The sequence below is a fragment of the Pogoniulus pusillus genome, chromosome 1, assembly GCF_015220805.1.
Source record: "Pogoniulus pusillus isolate bPogPus1 chromosome 1, bPogPus1.pri, whole genome shotgun sequence".
Classification (NCBI taxonomy): domain Eukaryota; kingdom Metazoa; phylum Chordata; class Aves; order Piciformes; family Lybiidae; genus Pogoniulus; species Pogoniulus pusillus.
This window is the reverse complement of record NC_087264.1, coordinates 594356-618085: the sequence shown is the minus strand read 5'-3', so window position 1 is coordinate 618085 and position 23730 is coordinate 594356. Positions and strand designations below refer to the sequence as shown.

Here is a 23730-nt window from a genome sequence, read left to right as displayed (position 1 = left end):
GGGGCCCTGGAGCAGGCTGTCCAGGGAGGTTGTGGAGTCTCACAGGATGTTAGGGACTGGAAGGGACCCAAGGAGATCATCCAGTCCAACCCCCCTGCCAGAGCAGACAATACTGTATGACACAGATCACAGAGAAGCACATGCAGACAGGCCTGGAAAGGCTCCAGAGAAGGAGACTCCACAACCTCTCTGGGCAGCCTGTGCCAGTGCTCTGGGACCCTTCCAGGAAAGAAGTTGCCCCTTGTGCTGAGCTGGAGCCTCCTGTGCTGCAGCTTACACCCATTGCTCCTTGTCCCATCCCAGGCAGCAGTGAGCAGAGCCTGTCCCCCCCTCCTGGCAGCCTTCAGATACTTACAGACATTGATTAAATCCCCTCTCAGTCTTCTCTTCTCCAGACTAAGCAGCCCCAGGGCCCTCAGCCTCTCCTCATCAGCCATGCCCTCCTGTCCCCTCATCCTCGTAGCCCTCTGCTGGACCCTCTCCAGCAGATCCCTGTCCCTCTGCAACTGAGGGGCCCAAAACTGAACACAGTATTCAGGATGAGGTCTCAGCAGGGCAGAGTAGAGGGGGAGGAGAACCTCCCTGGATCTGCTGGACACATTTCTCCTACTACAGCCTAGGATCCCATTGGCCTTCTTGGCCCCCAGGGCACATTGCTGTGCCATGGGGAACTGTTAGCCACCAGCACCCCCAGGGCCCTCTCTCCAGGGCTGCTCTCCAGCAGTCACCTCCCAGCCTGGCCTGCTGCAGTTTGTTATTGCTCCCCAGGTGCAGGACTCTGCACTTGTCCTTGTTGAGCCTTACCTGGTTCCTCTGTGCCCAGCTCTGCTGAGGGCTCTCTGGATGGCAGCACAGCCTGCAGCTGTCTCAGCCAAGCCTCCCAGCTTGGTGTCCTCCTCTGGAGACTTTCAGGACCCATCTGGACACGTTCCCCTGTGGCCTGCCTTAGGTGACCCTGCTTGGGCAGGGGTGTTGGACGAGGTCATAGAATCCTAGAATGCTTTAGGTTGGAAGGGACCTCAAAGGTCATTTTTGGAGGTCACTCCCAGTCCCTGACACTGGATGATTCAGTGTGAGCGTGGAGGAGTCACAGCCATCTGCAGAGTGCCCTTGCTTCTCCACACTGCTGGGGTCAAGTCAGAGCTTTTGAAAAGAAGCTAAAAGCTCCTGTAGAGATGTCCCCCTCCCTGAGCCACTCAGTCAGTGGGCCAGCTGAATCCATTCTTGCTGACTCTCCCCGAAGATGCCCCTCCTGGAGGAGACTTTTTTTCCCTTTGTATTTGGATGAAATGTAGAAGTTGAGTCATGAATTTTCTTCCTGGCTGGGCTGCTGCAGTGGGGAATGTTGTTCACAATGCTGGCTGCTGCCATCTGCTTTTTTCATCAAGTTAAAGGGTGCAACTTTCTTTCTGTTCCCCCTCCCCCTTCCACTGACTCACTCCTCAAGTATGTTTCTGGTTAGGAGTCTTGGGACCTCTTCCTGACATAAGGTTTTCTGGTCTGCAGTCGGCTCTGTGGCTGGCCTCTGAGCTCTGGAGCATCCCTCTTGGGAGGGGAGGGCTGTGTGTCCTGGAGAGCAGAGCTCTGCAGCAGCAAGATTCACACATTCACAGGATGGTTGGAAGGGAAATGCTCATCCAGTTCCAGCCCCTCCTGCTGTGGGCAGGGACACCTTACACTAGAGCAGGTTGCTCAAAGCCTCATCCTGGCTTTGAACACCTCCAGGAAAGGGACATCCACAGCCTCCCTGGGCAACCTCTGCCAGTGTCTCACCACCCTCACTCTGAGGAATTTATTCCTAATTTCCAGCCTAAATCTCCCTTTCTCCAGCTTCAATCCATTCCCTCTCGTCCTATCACTACAAGCTCTTGTGAAAATTCCCTCCCCAGCTTTCTTGTAGCCTCCTTCAGGCTGCTGTAAGGTCTCCCTGGAGCCTTCTCTTCTACAGGCTGAACAGCCCCAACTCTCAGCCTGTCTCCATAGGCGAGGTGTTCCAGCCCTCTGAGCATCTTCATGGCCTCCTCTGAACCCACTCCAGCAGTTCCATGTCCTTCTCATGCTGGGGCACCAGAACTAGACACAGTGCCCCAGCTGTGGTCTCACAAGAGCAGAGCAGGGGAGCAGAATCACCTCCCTCGCCCTGCTGGGCACACTTGTTTGGATGCAGCTCAGGACACAGTTGGCCTCCTGGGCTGCAAGTGGCCATTGCTGGCTCATGTTGAATTTGTCATCAGCTGATGCTTGACCTGCCTCCTTGCCAGCTAGAGAAGCTGAGATGCTGGAGTGAAGTGACTGGCCCAAAGCCAGAGTGCTTGAAAATGAGCCCATATCTTCCTTGCCTGAGCTGGGACGTGACCAGGTGGTGTGCCTTGCCCTGCTGGAAGTGTCACCCATGAGCTCTGGAGTAGCAATTCTGTACAGAACCAGCTCCTTCTATGTTTTAGTATCTTGCTCTGCCCTACTGGACAGTCCCCATTTGTGCAGTCTGGGATGCAGGAGAGCAGAAACACACCAGGCTTGGTGCTGCCCCTTCTAGGACTTTTCATCTCTTATGGCTTTGCCTGGGACATCCACTCCAGACTCACTCAGTGGCCTCCCCACTGTTACGATGCTACAGAGAAAGTTATTCCATCTGAGCTGTCCCTAGGTGCTTGGTGGACAGCAGGAGACATGTAAAGAGCCAGCACCATGAGCTGGCCCTGCAGGGTGGCCCTGCCTGATCCTGGCACTTCTCTCAGGGAAAACAAACTGGGAGTCACATCCTCCCTGCCCCTCCTCAGAGCCTGAAAGCTGCTCTTCCCAGTGCCATGAGCACAAGTTGTTTGGGTACAGGAGGTGCCAATCATGATGCCATGTGCCAAAGACACCTGAGATGCCAGCTGTGTTCCCAGGACTCACATCCTCATGAGACAGAGCCTGATCTGTTGGAGAGCAGCTCCCAGTTTTGCACTGGGGTAACCCTGCACACGCCAATCATCCGCATGGCCTCGGTACCATCTCCTCTCAGATCCAGGAGTGACTGCTGCAGAGTGCAGCATCAGCCTCTGCCAGCAGCCTGCTCAACTCTCCAAGAAGGCCAGCAGCATCCTGGCTTGCATCAGGAATGGTGTGGACCATAGCTCCAGGCATGTGATTGTCCCCTCTACTCCTGAGGCCACAGCTCCAATACTGGGTTAAGTTTTGGGCCACTCACTCCAAGAAGGACATTGAAGTGCTGGAGTGTGTCTAGAGAAGGGCAAGAAAACTGGTGAAGGGCTGAGGGGAGACCTCATCTGCCCCTGTAACTCCCTCAAATGAAGCTGCAGTGAGGTGGGGGGGGTCTGTTCTCACATGCACCAAGTGACTGGACAAGAGCAAATGGCCTCAAGTTGCACCAGGGAGGTTTAGGCTGGACACTGGGAAGGATTTCTTCCCAGTAATGGTTCTCAGGCATTGGAGCAGGCTGCCCAGGAAGGTGGATTCACCATCCTCAAGGTGTTTAAAAAAATGGACATGGTTTAGTGATTGTAACTTAGTGGTAGGGGTAGGGTTGTGAGCTCTTGGCAAGTGGTTGGATGTGATGATCTCAAAGGCCTCTCCCAACCTCCACAGTTCTCTGATCCTGTGATTCCTTGCTGCCTAATTTCCACATGAACTGATGCATGGAGGAATTTTATCTTCCTTTATTCCTTCCAGTGCTGCTATCACTGTTCCTTCCTGGCCTGGTGGTGTCATCATCTGATGTCATCACTCAGAAGACAGAGGAGAAGGCAGAGGTGTTTCTTTGCAAGGAACAACCCATTTTTGCTCAGCTGGCAGCATCTCCAGTGCCCAAAACACCCTGGGGACTTGGTGCTTGGGAAAAACTGTTCTGGCAGCAGAGTCTCCTGCAGAGCTCCCAAAGGAACCGTGGAGCCCAACAGCGTTACTTAACACCGGCCAAAATACAGACCTGGAGGTTTCAGGCTCAGTGTCAGCTGCAGTGGCTTCTCAGGACCTTAGTGAAAGGCCCTGGGGAGGAAAAGCACAGTGGACAGCCAAAAGAAGTCTCTCCTCTTTTCCAGCCACGTTTCCATGTCGTTGGGATAACAGATGAGGGCTGGGGAATGTCATTTGGCTGGCTCTGTGTCCCAGCATGCGGCCGAGAGATCTTCCTCTGTCACCTTCCTGCCCCGGAGAAGCCTCCAGAACTCCTCCTTCCCCATCTGCTGCTCACCAGTGTGGGGGACAGTCCTAGGTGCAGGGTGCCATGGCCTCTACGGATCTGGGATTTGGGCTGCCAGGTTGAGATGCAGCTGGTTCTTGGTGCAGAGAGCTTCGGGGAGCCCAGCAAGGTGCCAGATGCTCTCCTGTGCTCTCCACCAGTGAGGCAGCAGGTGAGGGCCGCACCTGTGCACGGTGACCCCCAGGGCTGTATGCCTGCCTGGTGTCCCCATTCATCGCCCAGAAGGTGGCACTAAACCTGCCTCCTGCTCCGGGAGGCTCTGGTGGTGCCCCCGTGCCCCAGCTGCAACCACAGACTAGAGGTGATGGCTTTAAACTAGCAGAGAGGAGACTGCAGCTAGATGCAAGGAAGACGTCTTTATGCTGAGGGCCAGGGACGTCCAGCGGCGCAGGACGTGTCCCACCCGTGGAAGCCTTCCAGGTCAGGGTGTCTGCGGCTGTGAGGGACCTGCTGTAGGTGCAGTGTCCCTGCTGACTGCAGGGGGTCGGACTGGGTGACTTTCAAAGGTCCCTTCCAGCCCACACCGCTCTAGGACTCCGTGATCTCTCTGCCCTGGAGACCTGCTCCCACTCCCCTGCCCCGGCACGTCCCGGCGGCTGCCGAGGCGCTCCGCAGCGCCTGCCTGGTGCTCTCCTCCCGGGCCGTTCCCAGGGCGCTGCCGCGGGGCTCGGCCTCTCCTCCCACCCTCGCTCGGCTGTGCGCAGCGGCGGCTGGCGGCGCACTCCTCCGCATCCTCACCTCCGGCTTGCAGTCTGAGGAGCTGCAGGGTATTTCCAACCCAACGTTGCCAGCAGGCGCTGGTACCCACCTCCAGCCGCCTCCTCCTGGGACACACATCCAGCTCCTGGAGCGCTGACAGCCGCCGTGGTTAAGCAGCTGCCGCGCACGCTCGGCTCCGCGCAGCCGCTCCTTTCCTGCATGCTTTGGTCTCTTCCTGCATGCTTTCGTCTCTTCTTTCCCAGGACCCAGCTGATTCCTGCAGCTTCTTGTCCTAGTGCCCGGCCTTGGCTGCTCTCTGTGCCTGCTGCACGGCAGCTGCAGCATCAGCCAGGCTGCAAAGCAGGTAACGCAACTGCGCCTTGGTGTCTCTGCTGCCCGGGGAGCGGCAGGTCCGAGATGGGACCAGCACTCCCCTAGTGCTGACCATGAGGGCCAAGATGCTCAGAGGGCTGCAGCAGCTCTGCTCTGAGCACAGGCTGAGAGAGTTGGGGCTGTGCAGCCTGCAGAAGAGAAGGCTTCCAGGAGACCTTGGAGTGGCCTTGCAGGATCTGAAAGGGCTACAGGAGAGCTGGGAAGGGACTATTGACAAGGCCTGGTAATGAGAGGAGGAGGAGGAATGGGTTAGAAGTGGCAGAGGGGAGGTAGAAACTGGATGTTAGGAAGAAGTTGTTTGCAGTGAGGGTGGTGAGACACTGGCACAGGTTGAGGGTGGTGAGACACTGGCACAGGTTGCCCAGGGAGGTTGTGGAGCACAGAAGCACCCAATGTGATCTTTGGAGGTGTTGAAGGTCAGGTTGGATCAGGCCTGTTCTAGTGGGAGGTGTCCCTGCCTATGGCAGGGGGTTGGAAGTGGCTGAGCTTTGAGCTCCCTTCCAGCCTAAAGCATTGTAAGATTCACACAGGGCACCCAGCATGATGGCTCCATGAGGACTGCCTGGCCCAGCACTCCCCTGAGGCACATGTGCCCTGGTGCCCTTGCCACGCTGGTGCCTTTGCTGAGGTCCCTGTTATCAGCTTTGGCAGAGCTCTGTCGTGTGTTCTGATAAATCCCTCCTTTGGAGCTTTTTGTTCTCCAGCAAAGGTGGCCAAACCCCAGCAGCTCTGTCCTCAGTGCCCTCCTCCTCCAGGCTTTGAAGCTTCCCACTGTAGAGCTGGATTTGGCAGGAGGGTGTGATGTACAGGACAGGTGATCTATGGGGCTGCTCTTCTACTTGTCTGGCCTTTGGGGCTCTGCAGCCTTGGGACACTCCTGGGTCCCTGTGCCATTGTGGGTTCCTCCAAATCCCTTGTTCCTAAGACTTTGGATGCTTCTGGGATTATACAATGGGAACAAAGTGGTGATGTTTCTGTGAGAGCAGCTCTGCTGGCCTCACACTGCTTCTTGCTGGGCTTGGGGGCAGCAGGCAGCTCCTCTCTTGGAGGATCCTTTCATCAGGCATTGGAACAAGCTGCCCAGGGAGGTGGTGGAGTCACCATCCCTGGAGGTGCTCAGGAAATGTGTGGACATGGCACTTGAGAACATGGCTTAGTGGCCATGGTGATCTTAGGCTGACAGTTGGACTTGATGATCTTAGAGGGCACAGACTCACAGAATTAAACAGGTTGGAAAAGAACTTCAATTTCCTGGAGTCCAACCTGTCACCTAACCCTTCTCATTAACTGACCCATGGCACTCAGTGCCCCAGCCAGCCCCCTCTTGAACACCTTCAGGGGTGGGGACTCCACCATCTCCCCGGGCAGCCCATTCCAGTGCCAATCACTCTTTCCATGAAGAATTTCTTCCTAACATCCAGCCCAGACCTGCCCTGGCACAGCTTGAGGCTGTGTCCCCTTCTTCTGTTGCTGCTTGCCTGGCAGCAGAGCCCAACCCCACCTGGCTACAGCCTCCCTGCAGGCAGCTGCAGACAGCAATGAGCTCTGCCCTGAGCCTCCTCTGCTGCAGGCTGCACACCCCCAGCTCCCTCAGCCTCTCCTCACAGGGCTCTGCTCCAGGCCCCTCCCCAGCCTTGCTGCCCTTCTCCAAACACCTTCCAGCACCTCCACATCTCTCTGGAATTGAGGAGCCCAGAACTGGACACAGCACTCAAGGTGTGGCCTGAGCAGTGCTGAGCACAGGGGCAGAAGAACCTCCCTTGTCCTGCTGGCCACACTGCTCCTGAGCCAGCCCAGGATGCCACTGGCTCTCTTGGCCACCTGGGCACACTGCTGCCTCCTCTTCAGTTGCCTGTCAACCAGTCCCCACAGGTCACTCTCTGCTTGGCTGCTCTCAGCCACTGGTCTTTTTCAACCAAAACAGTCCTCTGATGATTCTGAGTCTCAGGAGGTGTGAGGGTTTGGGGTAATGAGTATGCCCCAGCTGACCACTGGTGTCTGCTCTCCACCTCATGGGGTAGGGTTTGAGTCTCTCCATTCCACGCTCCAGGCTGCTGCTGTTGTAGTCATGGGAGATGAAGAATGAACCTACCTCAGAACATCTTTGAAAGGTTGCAGGGTGGGAATAGGATATCAGCACCTAGCAGGTCAGCATTGCATGAGCACCATCCTGGTGCCAGCCAGATGGGAGGCTGGAATTTCTGGGGTTTCCACAGTGGAAAAGTCATCCCAGTTCCTCCCCATCCTCATGTCCCTTGAGGACCTCTAAGCAGCCAGTCCCCAAGGCTGGACTTACTACTCCATTTCATAATCTGATGATGTTTGCAGCACCATGGGGTCAAACTGTTCCCTGAGCAACATTTGCAATAGTTGAAATTAAAACTGCTCCGGTGAAACCCCAGACCTGGCCAGAAGAGGGATCCAATCTTGCTGGGCTTTGTGTTTGACCCATATGTGTCTTGAGATGACTTTGACCCCACTCCAGAACACATCCATAGGGGTGGAAATGGTTAGGAATGGCTCAGGAATGCCCCACACCTCCACGGGCCTCAGACCCCCAGTGAAGTATGAGGAATGATCTTCACCTCACTGCTCCCTGCTCTGACAGAGGTTAAAGCCATGGGCTGGGAGCCAGTTTCTCCAGACCGTTGGGGAGGGGAGAGCTGGGGCTGGAGAGATAACAGGAAACATCAGTGCCAGGGCTCAGGGTGGGGAGTTGATGCTGTAGAACTTGGTGATGGCTGTGGGCCTGCTGCTTTGCAAACACACGAGAGTGCTGGGGGCAGCTTTCCTCCCTTCTTTCATGACCTGGATGGGTCTGCAGTGTGCTGGGTCCCAGCACAAGGTGCTTTCCCACAGCTCTGCTTCCTATCACGCCCCAAAGCAGCAGCTGGGAATAACTGCTGATGCCAGTTGTGGAATGTTTCTTTCTTTCCCCACAGCTTCCCAGTAAATGACTTCCAAACAGACACTTCCCACTATCTGGGTAGCTCTGCAGATGATGGTGGCAGAGCCATTAGCTGAATTGTTAGGATCTGGGTGTTCTCCTCCTTGCTGGCCAGCAGTGGATAAATGACACTGGGTGTTTCTTCTAGCGCCCCAGGCATGGTGATGGAGCTCTGCGTGACATGTGGCCCTTCTCTGAGCTCCAGCTCCACGGCAGAGTTTCAGCCTTCAGCCTGGACTTTGTGTTTGCAAAGGCAATGAATAGGAGGCCTCTGGAGGTGGAGAAGAGCCAGGATGAGAGTGGCAAAGGCTCAAAAACTCTGCTGGGCAACAGAAAGTGGTTTCCTGTGTTGTGTATTGCAGGAGAAAAGGCAGAGGGAGATATCTGAACCTCTGGGCTGGAGTTACCTCTGTTCTCTTGGGTAAGTGTAAATCAGTAGTGTAGTAAAGTACCTTCTGAAGTCTCAGCCAGACTGACCATGTTGCGGGATGCCCTCATAAAGACAGCGGTTTCCACCCTGGGTGTCTAGCAAAGCAGTCAGAGCAAGTGCTTGCTGACAGCACCGGTAAAGCGCCTGCAGCATCCACAGGAGGGCAGCCTCCCGGAGCCGGTGCCAGTGGCCACGGAAAGCTGCATTCGGGACAGGCTCTGCTGACAGCATTTGGAAGCCTTGGCAGTTGCTGGCTGGAGGCAATGGTTCAACATCCCTGGGGGCTGGTTGAGAGACTGATGGGGTCGGCAAAAGCCGAAAGAGACACATTCCTGCATCCTCATGCAGCATTTCTGCCTCATCCTGCACTAAAGCATGGGCAGTGCAGAGAACGGGGGTTGGCTGCGAGTCATGAGGCGACATCAAGAGTCCAAGCTGAGCATCAGGAGTGGTACCAAAACTGAGTCAGGCACAGACAATGCAGAGGAAGATCAGAGATGGGAGTGGGGTCCTGGGCACAGCTGTTGTGAGACACTCAGGCTCTGGGCAAGGAGCTGGAAGGATATTTTCAGCCCTGGGATGAATCAACGTTTGGTAAAGTCTATAGAATCATAGAATGGTTTGGGTTGAACGGGACCTGTAAAAGTCATCTAGTCCAGCCCCACTGTGGTCAGCAGGATCATCTTTAACTAGGTCATAGAATCAAGCAGGTTGGAAGAGAGCTCCAAGCTCATCCAGCCCAACCTAGCACCCAGCCCTGGCCAACCAACCAGACCATGGCACTAAGTGCCCCAGCCAGGCTTGGCTTCAACACCTCCTGCCATGGCCACTCCACCACCTCCCTGGGCAGCCCATTCCAATGCCAATCACTCTCTCTGCCAACAACTTCCTTCTAGACCTCCCCTGGCACAGCTTGAGGCTGTGTCCCCTTGTTCTATTGGTGGTTGCCTGACAGAAGAGCCCAACCCCACCTGGCTACAACCTCCCTTCAGGTAGTTGTAGACAGTTGTAGATCAGGTTGCTCAGAGCCTGAGTACCTGGGATTTATCCAATTTCTCCACCACATGGATTCAAGCCTTCTGCTAACACCTCCCTTTGGCTAAAACAGATGTCAAGGAAGTGCTGCAGGACCCTCCATCTCTTTTGGGGAGACACAGAGTTCAAGGACCCTTCTGGCTATGGGGACAGCTGGAGCATGATTTGAGATACGTCGTCTCCTTTCTGGGCCAAGGCAAGAGTCACTTGGTGGAGATTGCTCCTGGCAGCTGGAAGCATGCATAGAATCATAGAATGATAGAATCAACCAAGTTGGAAGAGACGTCCAAGATCATCCATTGTAAGGCAGAAGAAGGATGAAGGATAACTGATGGCACAGGGATTAATGCTAACAGGAAGCCAGTGCCTGACAGGCTCCAGGTCAGGAGAGCCAGAGGAGTTATTTGTTATGATGAGCTGACTGCGGAGGAAGAGGCTGAGACACAAACCTCTCAGCCTGAGGCTTCGAGTGCTTACCTGATCCCAGTTCCTGGAAAGCAGGTGAAGATGGGACAGAGCAGAGCCCTGCAGCAGGGTTTGGTCTGTGGCACAGGCCCAGCGAGCTTTGGTGCACAACAGCTGGTGTTAGGCACATGCATGATGGAAATGAGATGGGATTCTGTAGCTGTAGGGCAGCTTGGCTTGACTTAGCAAAGGAGGAGGTAGCTCTCAGGCAGGCTCCATCACTCTTATCTCACTGTAGCTATCTCTTGCAAGCTAGGATTTATTCTAGCTGCAGGGATGTATTTTGTAACCTTTGGGTATGAAGGACCTAGGTGGGTGGTTGTGAGAGTCGCAGATCTTGGTCCCTGGCTTCATCCCATGTGTCCTTAGCCATCAGAAGGAGAGATCTGGCCTCATACCTCTCCTAAGGTTAATGGCTCTTGGTTTTGGTAGCGATACCACAGAGTAGTAGGGATTGGGAAGGACCTCCAGAGCTCATGAATTCCAACCCCTCTGCCAAGGCAGCTTCACCCAGAGCAAGTCACACAGGAAGATGCCCAGGTGGGTTTTGACTGTATCTAGAGATGGAGATTCCACCACCTCTCTGGGCAATCCATCTTGGCATTAGCAATCCATGCCCAGAGCACCCAGAGGCATTTTCACAAGAGGTTGCTCAAACTTTGCTTGGAGTAACTAGGACAGATGCTCCATCCAAAAGATGTGGGGACTTGAGTCTACAGCCTACTGCCGGCCCTGGAGCCCTCTGAAGATATGCAGCACTTCCCTGTGTGTTCAACCCTGGGCTCCACTTACCCCTCCAGATCCCAATGCCTGCTGTCATCTCTGTTCTCCCCCACAGCTGGTGGGAAAACCCAAAGATCATAAAATCAGTCAGGGTTGGAAGGGACCACAAGGAGCAGCCAGTTCCAACCCCCTGCCATGGGCAGGGACACCCTACCCTAGAGCAGGCTGCACACAGCCTCAGCCAGCCTGGCCTCAAACACCTCCAGCCATGGGGCCTCAACCACCTCCCTGGGCAACCCAGTCCAGCCTCTCACCACTCTCCTGCTCAACAACTTCCTCCTCACCTCCAGTCTTAATCTCCCCACCTCCAGCTTTGCTCCATGCCCCCCAGTCCTGGCACTCCCTGTCAGCCTCAAAAGTCCCTCCCCAGCTTTTTTGTAGACCCCCTTAAGACACTGAAATGTCACAATAAAGTCACCTTGGATAGATACCAAACCAGCTATGAACCTGCCCAGAAAAGAGTACTGAGCTCCATTACAAACAGGCCCAAGGATGAGCCAAGCTCCTGGGATTCTTCTGACCTCATTCATCAGAAGCAAAGATTAGCTCCAGCTGAGATGAGCCTGGAGGGAAGGTGTGCATGAGCAAAGCAGCTGGAGTGCAGCTCTGGAGTTGCATGTCTTGAGCACATGTCTCACTGCTGGGCAGCATGGTGTGGAGGTGCTGGGCAGTCTGTACAAGGTCACGAGAAGAAAATAAAACCTGGCAGGACTAAACTCCTGCATCTCAGTTGCTTCTTCACGACCTCAGCCCCAAACATCATCCACCCTTTCATTATGAGGATGCTGAGCAACTCCGTGTGCAGCAGGTGACTGCACACTGCTACAGCCCCTACCTGACAGCTTCATAACTTGCACATATCTCAGGCCAAGCCATGCGGACATCTCCAGAATGACAAAACCAGGGAGAACAAATGTGGCCAGGAACAAACGAGGAAGCAGCCAGCACCTGGCCTTTGCCAGAAGCATGGCCTTCTTTCTGGCCACCTGTGAGGAGTGAACCTCAGCTACGTCCAAAAGATGCTTAAGGTGGAAGATGAATCACAGAACCACAGCAGCATGCAGGTGGCAAAGCCCCTCAGTATCCAACCTAGAGCCCTGCTCCACAAGATTCACCTTAAACCCCCTCCCTAAGCACCACAGCCAAACCTCCCTTAAACACAGCCAGGCTGGGTGACTCCAGCACCTCCCTGGGCAGCTCACTCCAGTCCCTGACCACTCTCACTGTGAAAAACTCTTTCCCAATGTCCAATCTAAACCTCCCCAGCCTCAGCTTGAGGCCATTCCCCCTTCTTCTGTCTCCAGTTACCTGTGAGCAGAACCCAGCAGCAGCCTCTCCACAATGTCCCTTCAGGTAGCTGTAGACAGCAATGAGCTCTGCCCTCAGCCTCCTCTTCCTCACACTAAAACCATCTCCAGCTCCCTCAGTTGCCCCTCATCAGATTTATTCTCCAGCCCCCTCCCCCCCCCCCCCCCCCCAGCTTCGTTGCCCTGCTCTGGACCCACCCCAGCACCTCCACAGCTCTCTTGTATTGCAATGCCCCAACCTGAACACAACACTCGAGCTGTGGCAGCCTCGGTTGAGAAGAGACACAAGGCTAAAGCTACGCAGGTGGCTCGAACCCCTCCGACTGCTGTGTGTGGATCTTCTCAGTGCTGGGCATCTTCTCAATGTTCATGGGGATCTTCTCAATGCTTACCAATATCTAAAGGGTGGGGGTCAAGAGGACGCAGCCAGACTCTTATCAGCGGTGCCCAGTGACAGGACAAGAGACAGTGAGAACAAACTGGAGTCCAGGAGGTTTCATCTGAGCATGAGAAGAAAATTCTCTGCAGTCAGGGTGCTGGAGCCCTGGAGCAGGCTGCCCAGAGAAGCTGTGGAATCTCCTTCTCTGGAGAGATTCCAAACCTTACTAGAGATGATCCTGAGCAACCTGCTGTGGGTAACCCTGCTTTAGCAGGGGATTTGAACTAGATGGTTTCCAGAGCTCCCTTCCAACCCCCCCCCCCCCCCCCAGCTGTCTGACTGCCTGATGCGATGCAGGAGCAGGCAGTAAGTGCTTTGTGCTAGCCTTTGGTCACTGCCCAAGTTTATTTCTAGTGATGCATTTATTCAAAGGGACCCAAGGAATGTTCCAAGTCCTTGGTCACTTAAGGCATGTCTGTGAAGATGTCAGAGAGAACTAAAGAGCTTGGAAACCCCGCATGAAGAGAAGTGGGACCAGGAGCGGTGGACTGTATGGGAGGACACGGGCAGGGGGGTGTTAGAGACACAGAAAGTGCTGGGGGGAGAGGGGGGAGCATTTGCATTTCTCCTTTTTTGGGTTTTCTTTTGAACTTCAGCCTTGTTAAGGAAGAAGCTGCAGCCGGGGAATATTGAGAGCAGAGGGAAGCAGAGGGGTGACAGGGGCCAAGCTGCTGGCCAGCAGCTCAGAGCACACTGCCCTCGACCATGCCAGAGCGCTTGAGGATAAGGAGCTTTTGTTTTTAGGGAGGTCTGGGGAAATCCTCAGCCTGTGTGCAGGGGAGACTGCTGGGCGCTGCTTTTGCTGCCCCAGTCACCTAGCCAGGGCACCCAAACGCACGGGGCAGATCCCCGTGGCCGGGCACCCTGAGGAGAGCCAGTCTGACCGGCTTGCCCAGAGCAGCCAGGCTGCACAGCCAGCTGGGTTCAAACACTGCCCCGAGAGCTTTAAAACCTGAAGAAAAAAAAAGTCACAAGCAAAAAAAACAAAAAACAAACCAAAAAAAAAAAAACCAACAAAAAAACCCACAAAACCCAAAAAACACCCTAAAAGAACCCAAATCAAATCAACCCCTGCCAGGGCAGGAGCTGCTCATCTTCGGCACGGATTTCCCAGAGATGCCCTTGGAGGGATTCTGTTAAAAAAGCATCCCAGTCCCCACGGAGCGGAGGCAGGTCTGGTAGGTATCATCCTTGTCCTGATGGAAGCAGACGTCCACTCCAACACCTTATTTGGCTATTGCTGCCTGTACAGAGCGAGGACTTCTTCCAAACAGTGGGAAGAACCCTGGGGATGTTTGGCTGCCTCTGACGTAAGAGCCTTGCTGGTGCATTTTTGACCTTGCTTTGCGCCTCGACCCGGCGCTGGAGATCGTGCTGCCCTCCTCTCCACACGCACACGGCTGAGGGAAGGCAGACGAGCCACAGGGACAGCAGTGGCCCAGGCTGGAGAGGGCAGAGAGGCTTTCCCGGACCTCGGGGGAAAAGCTCCACAGATGGCTTTAGGGGCAGAAGGAACCAGCAGGTTCTACCTCACGGCATGCAATCGGCCGCACTAAACAGCTGCTAGCTCTGGTGGAGCTGTGCTGGGTTGCATCAGCTGGGAACCTCATCCAGGGAGCCTCGGCGGAGAGTAACCCTTTCTTTTTATTGCCCTATTGTTCACCACGGGGACGACACTGAGATACCATCTGTGAAAGCTTTGCTGTCACATACCGGCCTCTCCCTTACACTTCAGCTTCCCAGTCTGGGGGGATGAAACAGGAGTCACACTGACAAAGGACCCAAGGAGGACTTGGTGGGGGAGGTCATCTGCTGCCCATCCTCCTGCTGTTGAGGGCAGTGCTACCCCGTTTCCCTGTGGCAGCATCAGCCACATTGGCCCAAATCCTGCTCTCTAGGGGTAACATTTGGGTTATGCTGCCCGGAGCACGCTTGGGAATGCTGTTGTTGATGCAAAGCGGAAAACCGAGGAACAGCCCTAAGTCAGTCCCTGCAGGAGTTTAGGACCGGGCTGGGTGAGGCTCTGAACAACCCTGCCTAATGAGCGCTGCCTCTGCCTATAGCAAGGGAGCTGCAGCTAGATGATCTTTAAGGGCCATGCCAGCGCAGGCCATTCTAGGATTCTCTAAGTGTCTCTGTTACAGCAGCACAGATGAAAAGGTGGTGGCAATTTACCATGCCCATTAAGAGATTCTTGTTGCCTCCATGACGGCAAAGCTCCATCGCAGCACAGGACGGACCATCCGGGCTGCCGGAGACCTCCCTGGGGCTGCCGGAGGGGGCATGGCTTTGTCAGGACACAGCTTCCCATGGGCCAGCCCGGTGCAGGACACTCCTGCCCAGCAGCGCCAACCACCGCGCCGGACCTGGCCACGCAGCCCCTTCCGTGCGAGGGCTTTCAGGAAGCCCAGCTGCCTTGCGGGATGTGTGTATCACTGGGTGGAGAGCTGCAGGAAGCAGAGAGGCTTGGGGGGCTCCATTGTTGTCGGTTTTCTCCATTTGTGCTGGTTCTGACTCTTCATTTAAAGCCAGTTCCCACCGCCCAGCTCCGCGGATGATGATACGGAGGGAGGGAAGCACCGCAGCGGCCAGGCTCGGTGCGGGCACAGCATGGGCCGCCGATGGCGACGCCAAGGTAAGGAGGCTTGCCGAAGAGGAAGGACTTTCCTCGTGAATGGAAGTTCTTACAGGGCCAGAGTCAAAAAACAGTCCTAAAGGCAGCAGAGAGGGTGCAAGGCTGCCACGGAAAGGTGCTCGGAGCACTCACGCGTGTTCGGGGAGCGAGTTCCCACCGGCCCTAGAGGCCGCTCCCCGGGACGGCTCCTGCGCTCCCCTCCCCGCGCAGCCCGGGACCCCGCTCCGCGCCGGGGCTGGCGACGGAGGCCTGCTTCCACCGGCTCCGTCCTGCCGAGCCGACCCCGGTCCAGCCAGGCCGAGCCCATCCCAATCCAGCCGAGGCTGAACAGGGCCGAGCTCCGCCAAGCCCCGGCGGGGCAGGCCGAACCCACCCGGGCCGCCCGCGGCGAGTCCCGGATGTTGGAGCAGCCCCCGCTCGCTCCGTCCTGCGCTTCCATAAAAGTCCAAGGGGCCCGGCGGCGCGGGGCGTGTTTGCCTTTAATTATTATCCCCCTCCTCCTCCTCCCTCTCTCCCTGCCTCTCCTCCTCCCCCTCCTCCCCTCTCCTCCCTCCTCTTTCCCCGCCCGCCCCTTCTCCTCCCGCGGCGGCCCCGCAGGCAGCGGCTGGGGGGCGGTGGGGCAAGCTCTGCACGGCCCCCCCCGATCCCGCCCCACCGCGCCCCCATCCCACACGCACACACTCCCCCTCATCCCCCGTGGCGCGGAGGCGGGCTGAGCCGTGCTGAACCGAGCCGAGCCGTGCCGTGCCGTGCCGGCGGTCGGGCGGTCGGTGAGGCGCGGCTGGCGGCGCAGGAGGCCGGGACCATGGCGCTGGACGGGATCCGCATGCCGGACGGCTGCTACGCCGATGGGACGTGGGAGCTGAGCGTCCATGTCACCGACCTGGGCCGCGACGTCACCCTGAGGGTCACCGGCGAGATTCACATCGGCGGCGTCATGCTGCGTCTAGTCGAGAAACTCGGTGAGTGCTGCACACCCGCTCCGGCGCTCCGCTGCCAGCTCGGCGCCCCTGCGCCAGCTCGGCGCCCTGTCCCACTGCTGTGTGCCACTAATTTGCCCCAGTACAGTGCTTAAGCACCCGGCGTCCTGCTCCAGTACTGTGCTTTAGCTCCCAGCACCTTGCCTCAGGACAATCCTTTAGCTCCCAGCACCCAGCATTCTGCCCCAGTACTGTGCTTTAGCACCCAGGACCCTGCTCCAGCACTGTGCTTTTGCTCCCAGTGCTGCACTTTGGCTCCCAGTACTGTGCTTCAGCACGCAGCATTTCGCCCCAGTATCCTGCCCCAGCACTGTGCTTGAGCACCCAGGACCCTGCCCCAGTATCCAGCATCCTGCTCCAGTATTGTGCTTTTGCTGCCAGTACTGTGCTTCAGCACCCAGCATTTTGCCCCAGCATCCTGCCGCAGCACTGTGCTTGAGCACCCAGCACCCTGCCTGTCCTAGCACGCCACCTGAGCACCCTGGCCACCTTAGGTAGGTGCCAGCACGCTGCATGGCCACCACCCTGCAGCCTAGCATCCTGCCCAGCAAGCGGTCCTGAGTGCCTCCTCTCCCCCATACAGCCTTCTGTGCCCCTCCCAGAAGCGCCCACTCTACCACCACCCACCATACTCCTTGTGCTGAGTTTCATCACTGCTTTGGGCCCAAACCAGCGGAACTTTTGCACGCCAAGCCTGGTTTGACTGTGGCAGGGCCTCAACCCCCGTCTGCCAGCTGCTTTGCACCCAGGATCTTGCACGGAGCTGGGAAACATCCCAATGTGCAGGCCGGGGTCAGGGATTTTTGTGGGTGCTCCCCAGTTTACTTACCAGTTTAGCTCTGCTGTTTTACCGGGCCATGTGCTGTTCGGGGTGAGGAGAGCGCCTTTGAGCGTTCTTGGTGAGGGCAGGGTGGTTAGCAGGGTGACACGGGTGAGGTGGGGGTGTGAGGCTGAGCCGGGGATGCCGTGGTGAGCACCTGGACAAAGAACCCGTTTGTCCCGGACCCGTGGGAACGCGCGGCCAGCAGCCATGGGGACGGCGTTGTGGCGGCGGAGCTCAGCTCGGGTGAGGACCTGCCGGCCGTGGGGGGCTCTGTCCCCCCAGACCTCCCTCTTGTCTTGTGCTGTTTTATCGGCTGCTTTGTGGTTCGGTACGGTCTCGGCTTGCGGCTGTAGCTGCCCCGACGAGATACGAACCGTGAGGTGCCCGCGGCCGTGGGAGCCGCCGAGAGCTGTCAGCCGTGCCCGCCGGAGCCGTGCCCGCCGGAGCCGTGCCCGCCGGAGCCGTGCCGCCGCTGCCCCGTGAGGCACGGGCTGCCCGCAGGTCCCAGGAGAGAGAGACCGGCGCAAACGTGCGCCCTCCGAGCGGAGGTGAACGCTCCCATCAGGGGAGCTTGTGCTGGAGGTCGCCTCGGACTCTTCCCCTCACTTCGGGCTTTATTTTGTTGTTGCTCTGATGCTGGAGCTGCAGAGAAGATTTGCTGAAATTGGGCAGGGGAAAAGCACCCCAGAAACAGCTTTCTAGAAACGGCGTGAACGCATCTCGCTGAGCAGGGCCGAGCCAGCGACGCTCCCCTTGGTTCGGAGCGGAGCTGCTCGCTGGGACGGACTCGTGCGTGCATGTGGACGGAGCCCGGCGAGGACCCGAATTAGCTCCTGACGTAATGCATCCCCCCCGAAATATGTTTGCCCGGATCCTCTCCGCTTGTTAAATTAGGGATTGTATTAGAGGGAAGGAATGCAGCAGCAGGGGGGAGCGGGAATGGTGCTCCCTACGGGGGCTCAGCACCACTGTCCCCCTCCCCGGGCCACTCCAGGCTCAAGGCTATCTCCAGCTGTTGCCTTCCCTTTCCCCTTGGCTCTTGTCACCGAGCCAAGCTATACGTATTGAGTTCCTTTTAATCTTGCTGCATGTCAGCTCCTCCAGCCCTCTCATTATTTTTATGGCTCCTCTTTGAGCTGCTGCCAGTTTATCAGGGACAGCTTTAGCAGAGCAGGGCGGGTGGGACGAGACTCGCTCCTCACCCTCGTGTGTCTTCTCAGTGTCCTCCTTCATCCGGCCTCCGACGCTGCTTCAGCTCCACTCGCATTAACGTTGCGGTTTTTCCACGTCTGAGCCCTTTTCCTTGCGTTTTTAACCGGTCCCTTCCCTTGTTCCTCTGTCCCTGCCAGTGTTCCCAGTGTCACTGCCCTGCTTTAGAAAGGCTGGCTGTCTTTCACAAAGCAGGGTCTTTCTTTTTGCTGTGCATTTGAAGGAAATGTCTTCAAATTACTTTCCTTGAAGCTCTGGGGTCCTTTATAGGCTGCCTGGGGCCCCTGTGGATCCCTTGGGCAGGGGGTTGCTAACTCCATCCTCTGGGATCAGTCTCTTGTAGACTGTGTGCTCTGGAGGGCAGGGCAAGTAGATTTTTGTGCCCTGCCCAGAGTTTTCACTGCAGTTCAGGGCATTGCTGTGAGTTTGCAGCTGACCATCCCCGTTCTGACTGTAACATGGGAGATGCTCTGGTTGAAGGCTCTGGGGAGACCTGGCAGTGGCTTTCCAGTACCTGAAAGCAGACCTACGAGAAAGCTAGGGAGAGACTTTAGCAAGGGCTTGTAGTGATAGGATGAGAGGGAAAGGCTTTGAGCTGGAAGAGGGTAGATGTAGACTGGGATGTTAGAAAGACATTTTTTTAGAGTGAAGGTGGTGAGACACTGGCACAGGTGGCCCAGGGAGGTTGTGGATGCCCCCACCGTGGGGGTGTTCAAGGTCAGGTTGGACAAGGCCTTGAGCGACTTGCCCTAGTGGGAGATATTCAGTGCAGGGGGGTGCCCCTGCCTGTGACAGGGCTTTGGAACTAAACAATCTTTAGGTCCCTTCCAACCCAAACCAGTCCCTGAATCTATGATGTTGGTAGAAGCTCTTCAGCCGTTTCTGAGTGGGAGGGGAAATGCCTTCTCTTCCCCCAGCAGCGAGGAGAGCCTGGAAAAGGAGAAAATCCACATTTACAGGAGTATTTTCTGATGTTTGTAGGAGAAAGTGATGGGAGTGACCAGCCTTTTGCCTCGGAGAAGGCCGGGGGTGCACAGGAGACACGTGCTGGGGTGCCGTGCTCTGAGCAGGGGCGCAGCAGAGCCTCCCCTCCCCACTTCCGAGGCTGCAGCTATCAGTGGATCCTGTTGGCTCGGTCTGTGCCTGCACGGAGCAGCTGCGGTCAGACTGCTTGGCAATAGGCAATTAAAATCTGTCACTGGTGCAGGCAGGGGTTGGAAAGAGCCCAAGCAGCAGAGGGGGATTCTGGTTACTCAAGTGAATTGCAGTGACCTGGCTGCTCCCCTGTTATTTATCACCCCTCTGGATTAAGCCACTTGGTTAATTGAGCTGTGCCGTGGGCTTGGCAGAGCCTTCTCTGAGGAATCAGCAGAGAACTGCTGAGGTGTTAGGAGCAGCAGTGTTTTGCTGGGGGCCCGAACTGGAAACTCCAGAGGTTTTTAGGAATTTTGCCACTATTGACTCACAAACAGAAAAAAAAACCCCAAACCCCAGGGCTTAAAAAACTCACTGGGAGCAGGGGAAGGAAGGAAGTGCACACAAGTTATTGTTGTTGTCAACTTCGGGCTGGTTTAAACACATGCAAGGAAAGAAACCCAACACGTGCTTGGGCGAGTGGTGTGGGATGGATGTGAGCTGCAGGACTGTGCTGGAGGGATGGCTGGGGGGGCAGTGGGGATGAACGGAGAGCTGACAGACCCGGAGGACTGGCTGAAGGCAGGTGACCTAAATGTGCACTGAGCAGATTCAGAAAGTCCCTGGAGAGAAGCTGTGTGATGGAGGTGTAGATTTCTCTCTAGGTTTCTTTTCCAGGCCCTGTATGGGTGGCAGCTGGCTCCAGCTGTGGGGGCTTGCTGGGAGCACTGGGGGAGGACTGAGCACCTTTAAGAGGTTTGTTTCTGAAGAAAATAGCTAAGTGAACAAACAAAAAAACTCCAAAGCCCCAACCACTCAGCTGGGCTTGGGATGAAGATAGTCCTCCTGGGCTGAAAGGTGTTAGCAATTGTCACCCTGCCGAGCTGGGGGGGTGACTCGAGGTGCTGCCCTGTGGCATGGTGGCGTCCCCATTTTATCAGCTGGGTTGGGCTGGGGATCAAAGCAAGGCCCCTGTCCTCGCCAGGGAGCAGCTGATAATGGCAGACAGTGATGACATCTTCTGAAGCCTTGGGGTTTCTTGTGAATCACATCTGTGATAAGAGTTTGGGCAGCTGGTTTAAACTCCATTGTTGGCAGCTCCTCCACTATCTCCTTCACCATCACTTGGGAGAAGGTGAGCACAGGGGTTGTCAGATGCAGCGTTTTGTTCTAGGTGAGGCAGCACATCAGGCTCTTCCTTTTGGCAGGCTTTTAGCCTGCAAATGTGCCTGGGGTGCACTGCTCAACGTCAGATGTGCTCTGCCCGTGTTATCTTGCCATTGACTTCAGCTCTACTCCTTGCAAGATTGATGGGATGTATTAGCGTTCTCCCTGTGAAGTCTTTTCCTTAATGGACCCCTTAAAGGGTTATGAATAAAACACCAAGAAAATGCAGCATCATTGATCTCCCCAGGCTTGTGTTTGAGCTTTTGCAGTGCTCATAAATGCCCTGAGCCCTCCAGAGACTTGCTGGGGAAATTCTTTGCCTCAAAACTGGAAAGAACTCTTTGAAACAGCTTCAGGCTATGCAAGGCAAATGCAGAGTCCTTGCCCCAGCCCAGTTCTGTTGCAGACACAAGGCAAGATGAGTCTGCAGTGCTGTCTTGCAGGTGACTTGATTCTTTGGACTTCTCCAAGGAGACTTGGTAGAGGCTCACTTGGTGGTCATGTGTGCTTTGCTGTTAGAGAAGTGGTTGAAGGCTAAAGAGACATAAAGGGAGGGCCTTGACCGTGGCCACACTTGCAAAAACCCTGGTCTGAGTCTCAGTGCTTGCTGCCTGCTTGGGGTGCTTCTCCGCCGTGTTGCTGGATGGCAGCTGAGTGTCTTCATTTGTAAGCTCTGCAGATACTCCCCTGGCCATCAGCTGTTAGTTGAGACCAGAAGGATGTTTCCCTTTAAAGTTAGTGCTTGCTCACTCCTCAGCGGTGCCTCTCAAGTGCGTGGTGTTCACAAGAGGACTCCGAGTGCCACGGAGTACGTCGGCAGGCTTGCAAGAGGCTGTTTGCGTCCCTCTGAGGCAGGGTGGTGAGGGCTTGCCTGAAATAACCTGATAAATGGTGGCAGTGTTTGCTGCTGAAGGCCGCTGCGGTTTGGGCAGGCAGGACTCTGATGCTCCACACTGACCCTGCTCCACATTTCCCCAGGAAACTTCATCCCAGGCTTCCAAACAACAGAATTTCCACGCCCAGTGGGAGGCGGGGTGGTGAGCGCAGACGCTAAGGGGGGGGGTCTGGCATGCTGTTGAGCACAGAAGTCCTGCTCTAGAAATTGGCAAGAGTTTGGGGCATTTTGAGGTGCAAGTGGTACCTCAGAGGCTGGTGGGTGTGCCCAGCAGAGATACTCCAGGTAGAGATGCTCCTGCTTCAGCATCATCTTCAAGGAGACCATTGAGGCTGCTTAATGCATCCTGTGTTTGAATACTGCCACTTGATGATGCCGTTGCTAGTGACCTGTGCTGAATCCTTGTCCCCTGAACAGCGTGGGTTTAACGGTATTTAAGTGAGAGGGCTGGGACAACCCAAGTCAGTCTGATTCTGTGATGTGGAAGTGCTTGTTAACACAGACACTCCCCAGCTGTGCACAGTGATCCACGTGGGGATGGCTCTTCATTTACACCCAGCCTTCAGCTCCAGGAAGCTTCCATGTAGGCCTACACCACATTACAGGATCGTGGCTCAAATAATGTCCCCTTTGTTAGCCTAAGTGGAATATTCAGCGGAACTGCCAATGACCAGAGGAATTTGGGGCGGGGGTAGGTGAAAGCTGTACAGAGGCAGCTCGGCTCCAAGCTGCAGCCACGGCAGTTAGTGCTCCTGCCCAGAGCAGAGATGGTTCTGGAAGAAAAACAGAACAATCAGACGATATATTTGTTTAATTTCGTGCTCAAGTCTTTCCCTGTGAGCCATCTGCTTCGGTTCAGAAGAGCCCAGCCGACGGCAGCGGTGGCAGTTGGAGGGGGAGGCGGTGGCGACAGCGCTCCCGCGAGTACCAGCGCCTGGGTTTGTTGTACCACAGACAGGAAATTGTTGGGTTTGCTGCTCCCACCCAGCCCAAATCAGTAGTTTCCTCTTCCAGCTCCTTCAGGTTTCGATTTGACGTAAGGCACCGGGGGGGTCCTGTGCTTGCCGTGCTTCTGTCACTCCGAAGGAGTTAAGCTGACAGAAATTGTCACATTCACACACTTCCCTTCTCCTCCTTTTCCCCCCCATTTCCCTTCTCCTCCTCTCCCTTTTCTCCTGTTCGCTTTTCCCACTTTCCCTTTCCCCCCTCTCCCTTTCTCCTCTCTCCCTTTTTCCCATTTCCCTTTCCCCCTTTCCCTTTCTCCCCTTTTCTTCCCTCTTTTCTTTGCTGTAGCCATCCTTCCCTTTTCCCCACTCTTCTCTTTTCCCCACTCTTCTCCATCAGGGCTTTCATTTAACCCAGGCACCTTCCTGAGTCTTTGTCAGCCATACAAAACCCCAGACAAATTGTGCTCAGAATAGCCTGGTGCTTCCCTGCAGAAGCCAAACGCCCCTGGGTATTCCTGGTCAGGGATCTCTGAGTCCTGTGCCGTTTTATGTGTGTTAGGGCTGTGTTCATGGCAGGCACCATCCTTCCCCACAGACTGGGATAAAATCGTGTCCCACCTCTCGTTTGCAGTTAGAAAAATGGCATTTAGTAGCTGCCCATCTGCGGCCTGATCCATGGGCAACATCTTGCAGCTGTGGGATGCCATAAAAACCTAAGCAGAAACCTGGATCTTCACCCTTGGTCTCTGATTATGGGGGGAGGGCAGGGAGGAGCTGTGGATGATTGCATGAAATTGTGGATGTGGGGAATGTTTGTCGAGTTGGGAAAGAGAAGAGGGAGTATTTGCACTGTGGACTTCAGATGTTTCAACATCACTGCTGACACCACTGCTGTGAGCCTCTATTTTGGGTGCTTAGGGGATTAGGGTGTTTTTTTGTTGTTTTTGGCCGTGGCTTTTCTTGCAGACGAGGGGGAAGAAGGAGATTTATAGTGCTCATGGCATGCCGATTTTAGCCCAGCATCCCACCCTGCATGTGCTTGGGGGAACAAAAATCTTGCAGTGCTAAAAACATCTTCAAGAAGATGCCTTTCTTCTTTCTTCTTCTGCAACCTGAATTAACCAATACCTTAGAAAAGGGCAGAGGAATGAAACAGCAAAGCTTCTCAGCTGGCATGGCTTAGTTCTGAGTGTTCTTGGTGAGTGTCAGTTCTCAGGTGTTGTAATGTGGAGAATCCC

The 23730-nt window shown here is 55.7% G+C and overlaps 1 protein-coding gene across 5 annotated transcripts in view; it reads left to right on the top strand.

Moving 5' to 3' along the window:
• Positions 1 to 16142: 16142 nt before the first annotated feature.
• Positions 16143 to 23730, top strand: part of FERMT2 (FERM domain containing kindlin 2) — a 79731-nt gene continuing 72143 nt past the window's right edge. For all 5 annotated transcript variants that reach the window (XM_064144161.1, XM_064144077.1, XM_064144032.1 and 2 more), the window contains exon 1: positions 16143 to 16299. In XM_064144161.1, coding sequence (XP_064000231.1) covers positions 16143 to 16299 — 157 coding nt within the window. The remainder of the gene's footprint in view (positions 16300 to 23730) is intronic.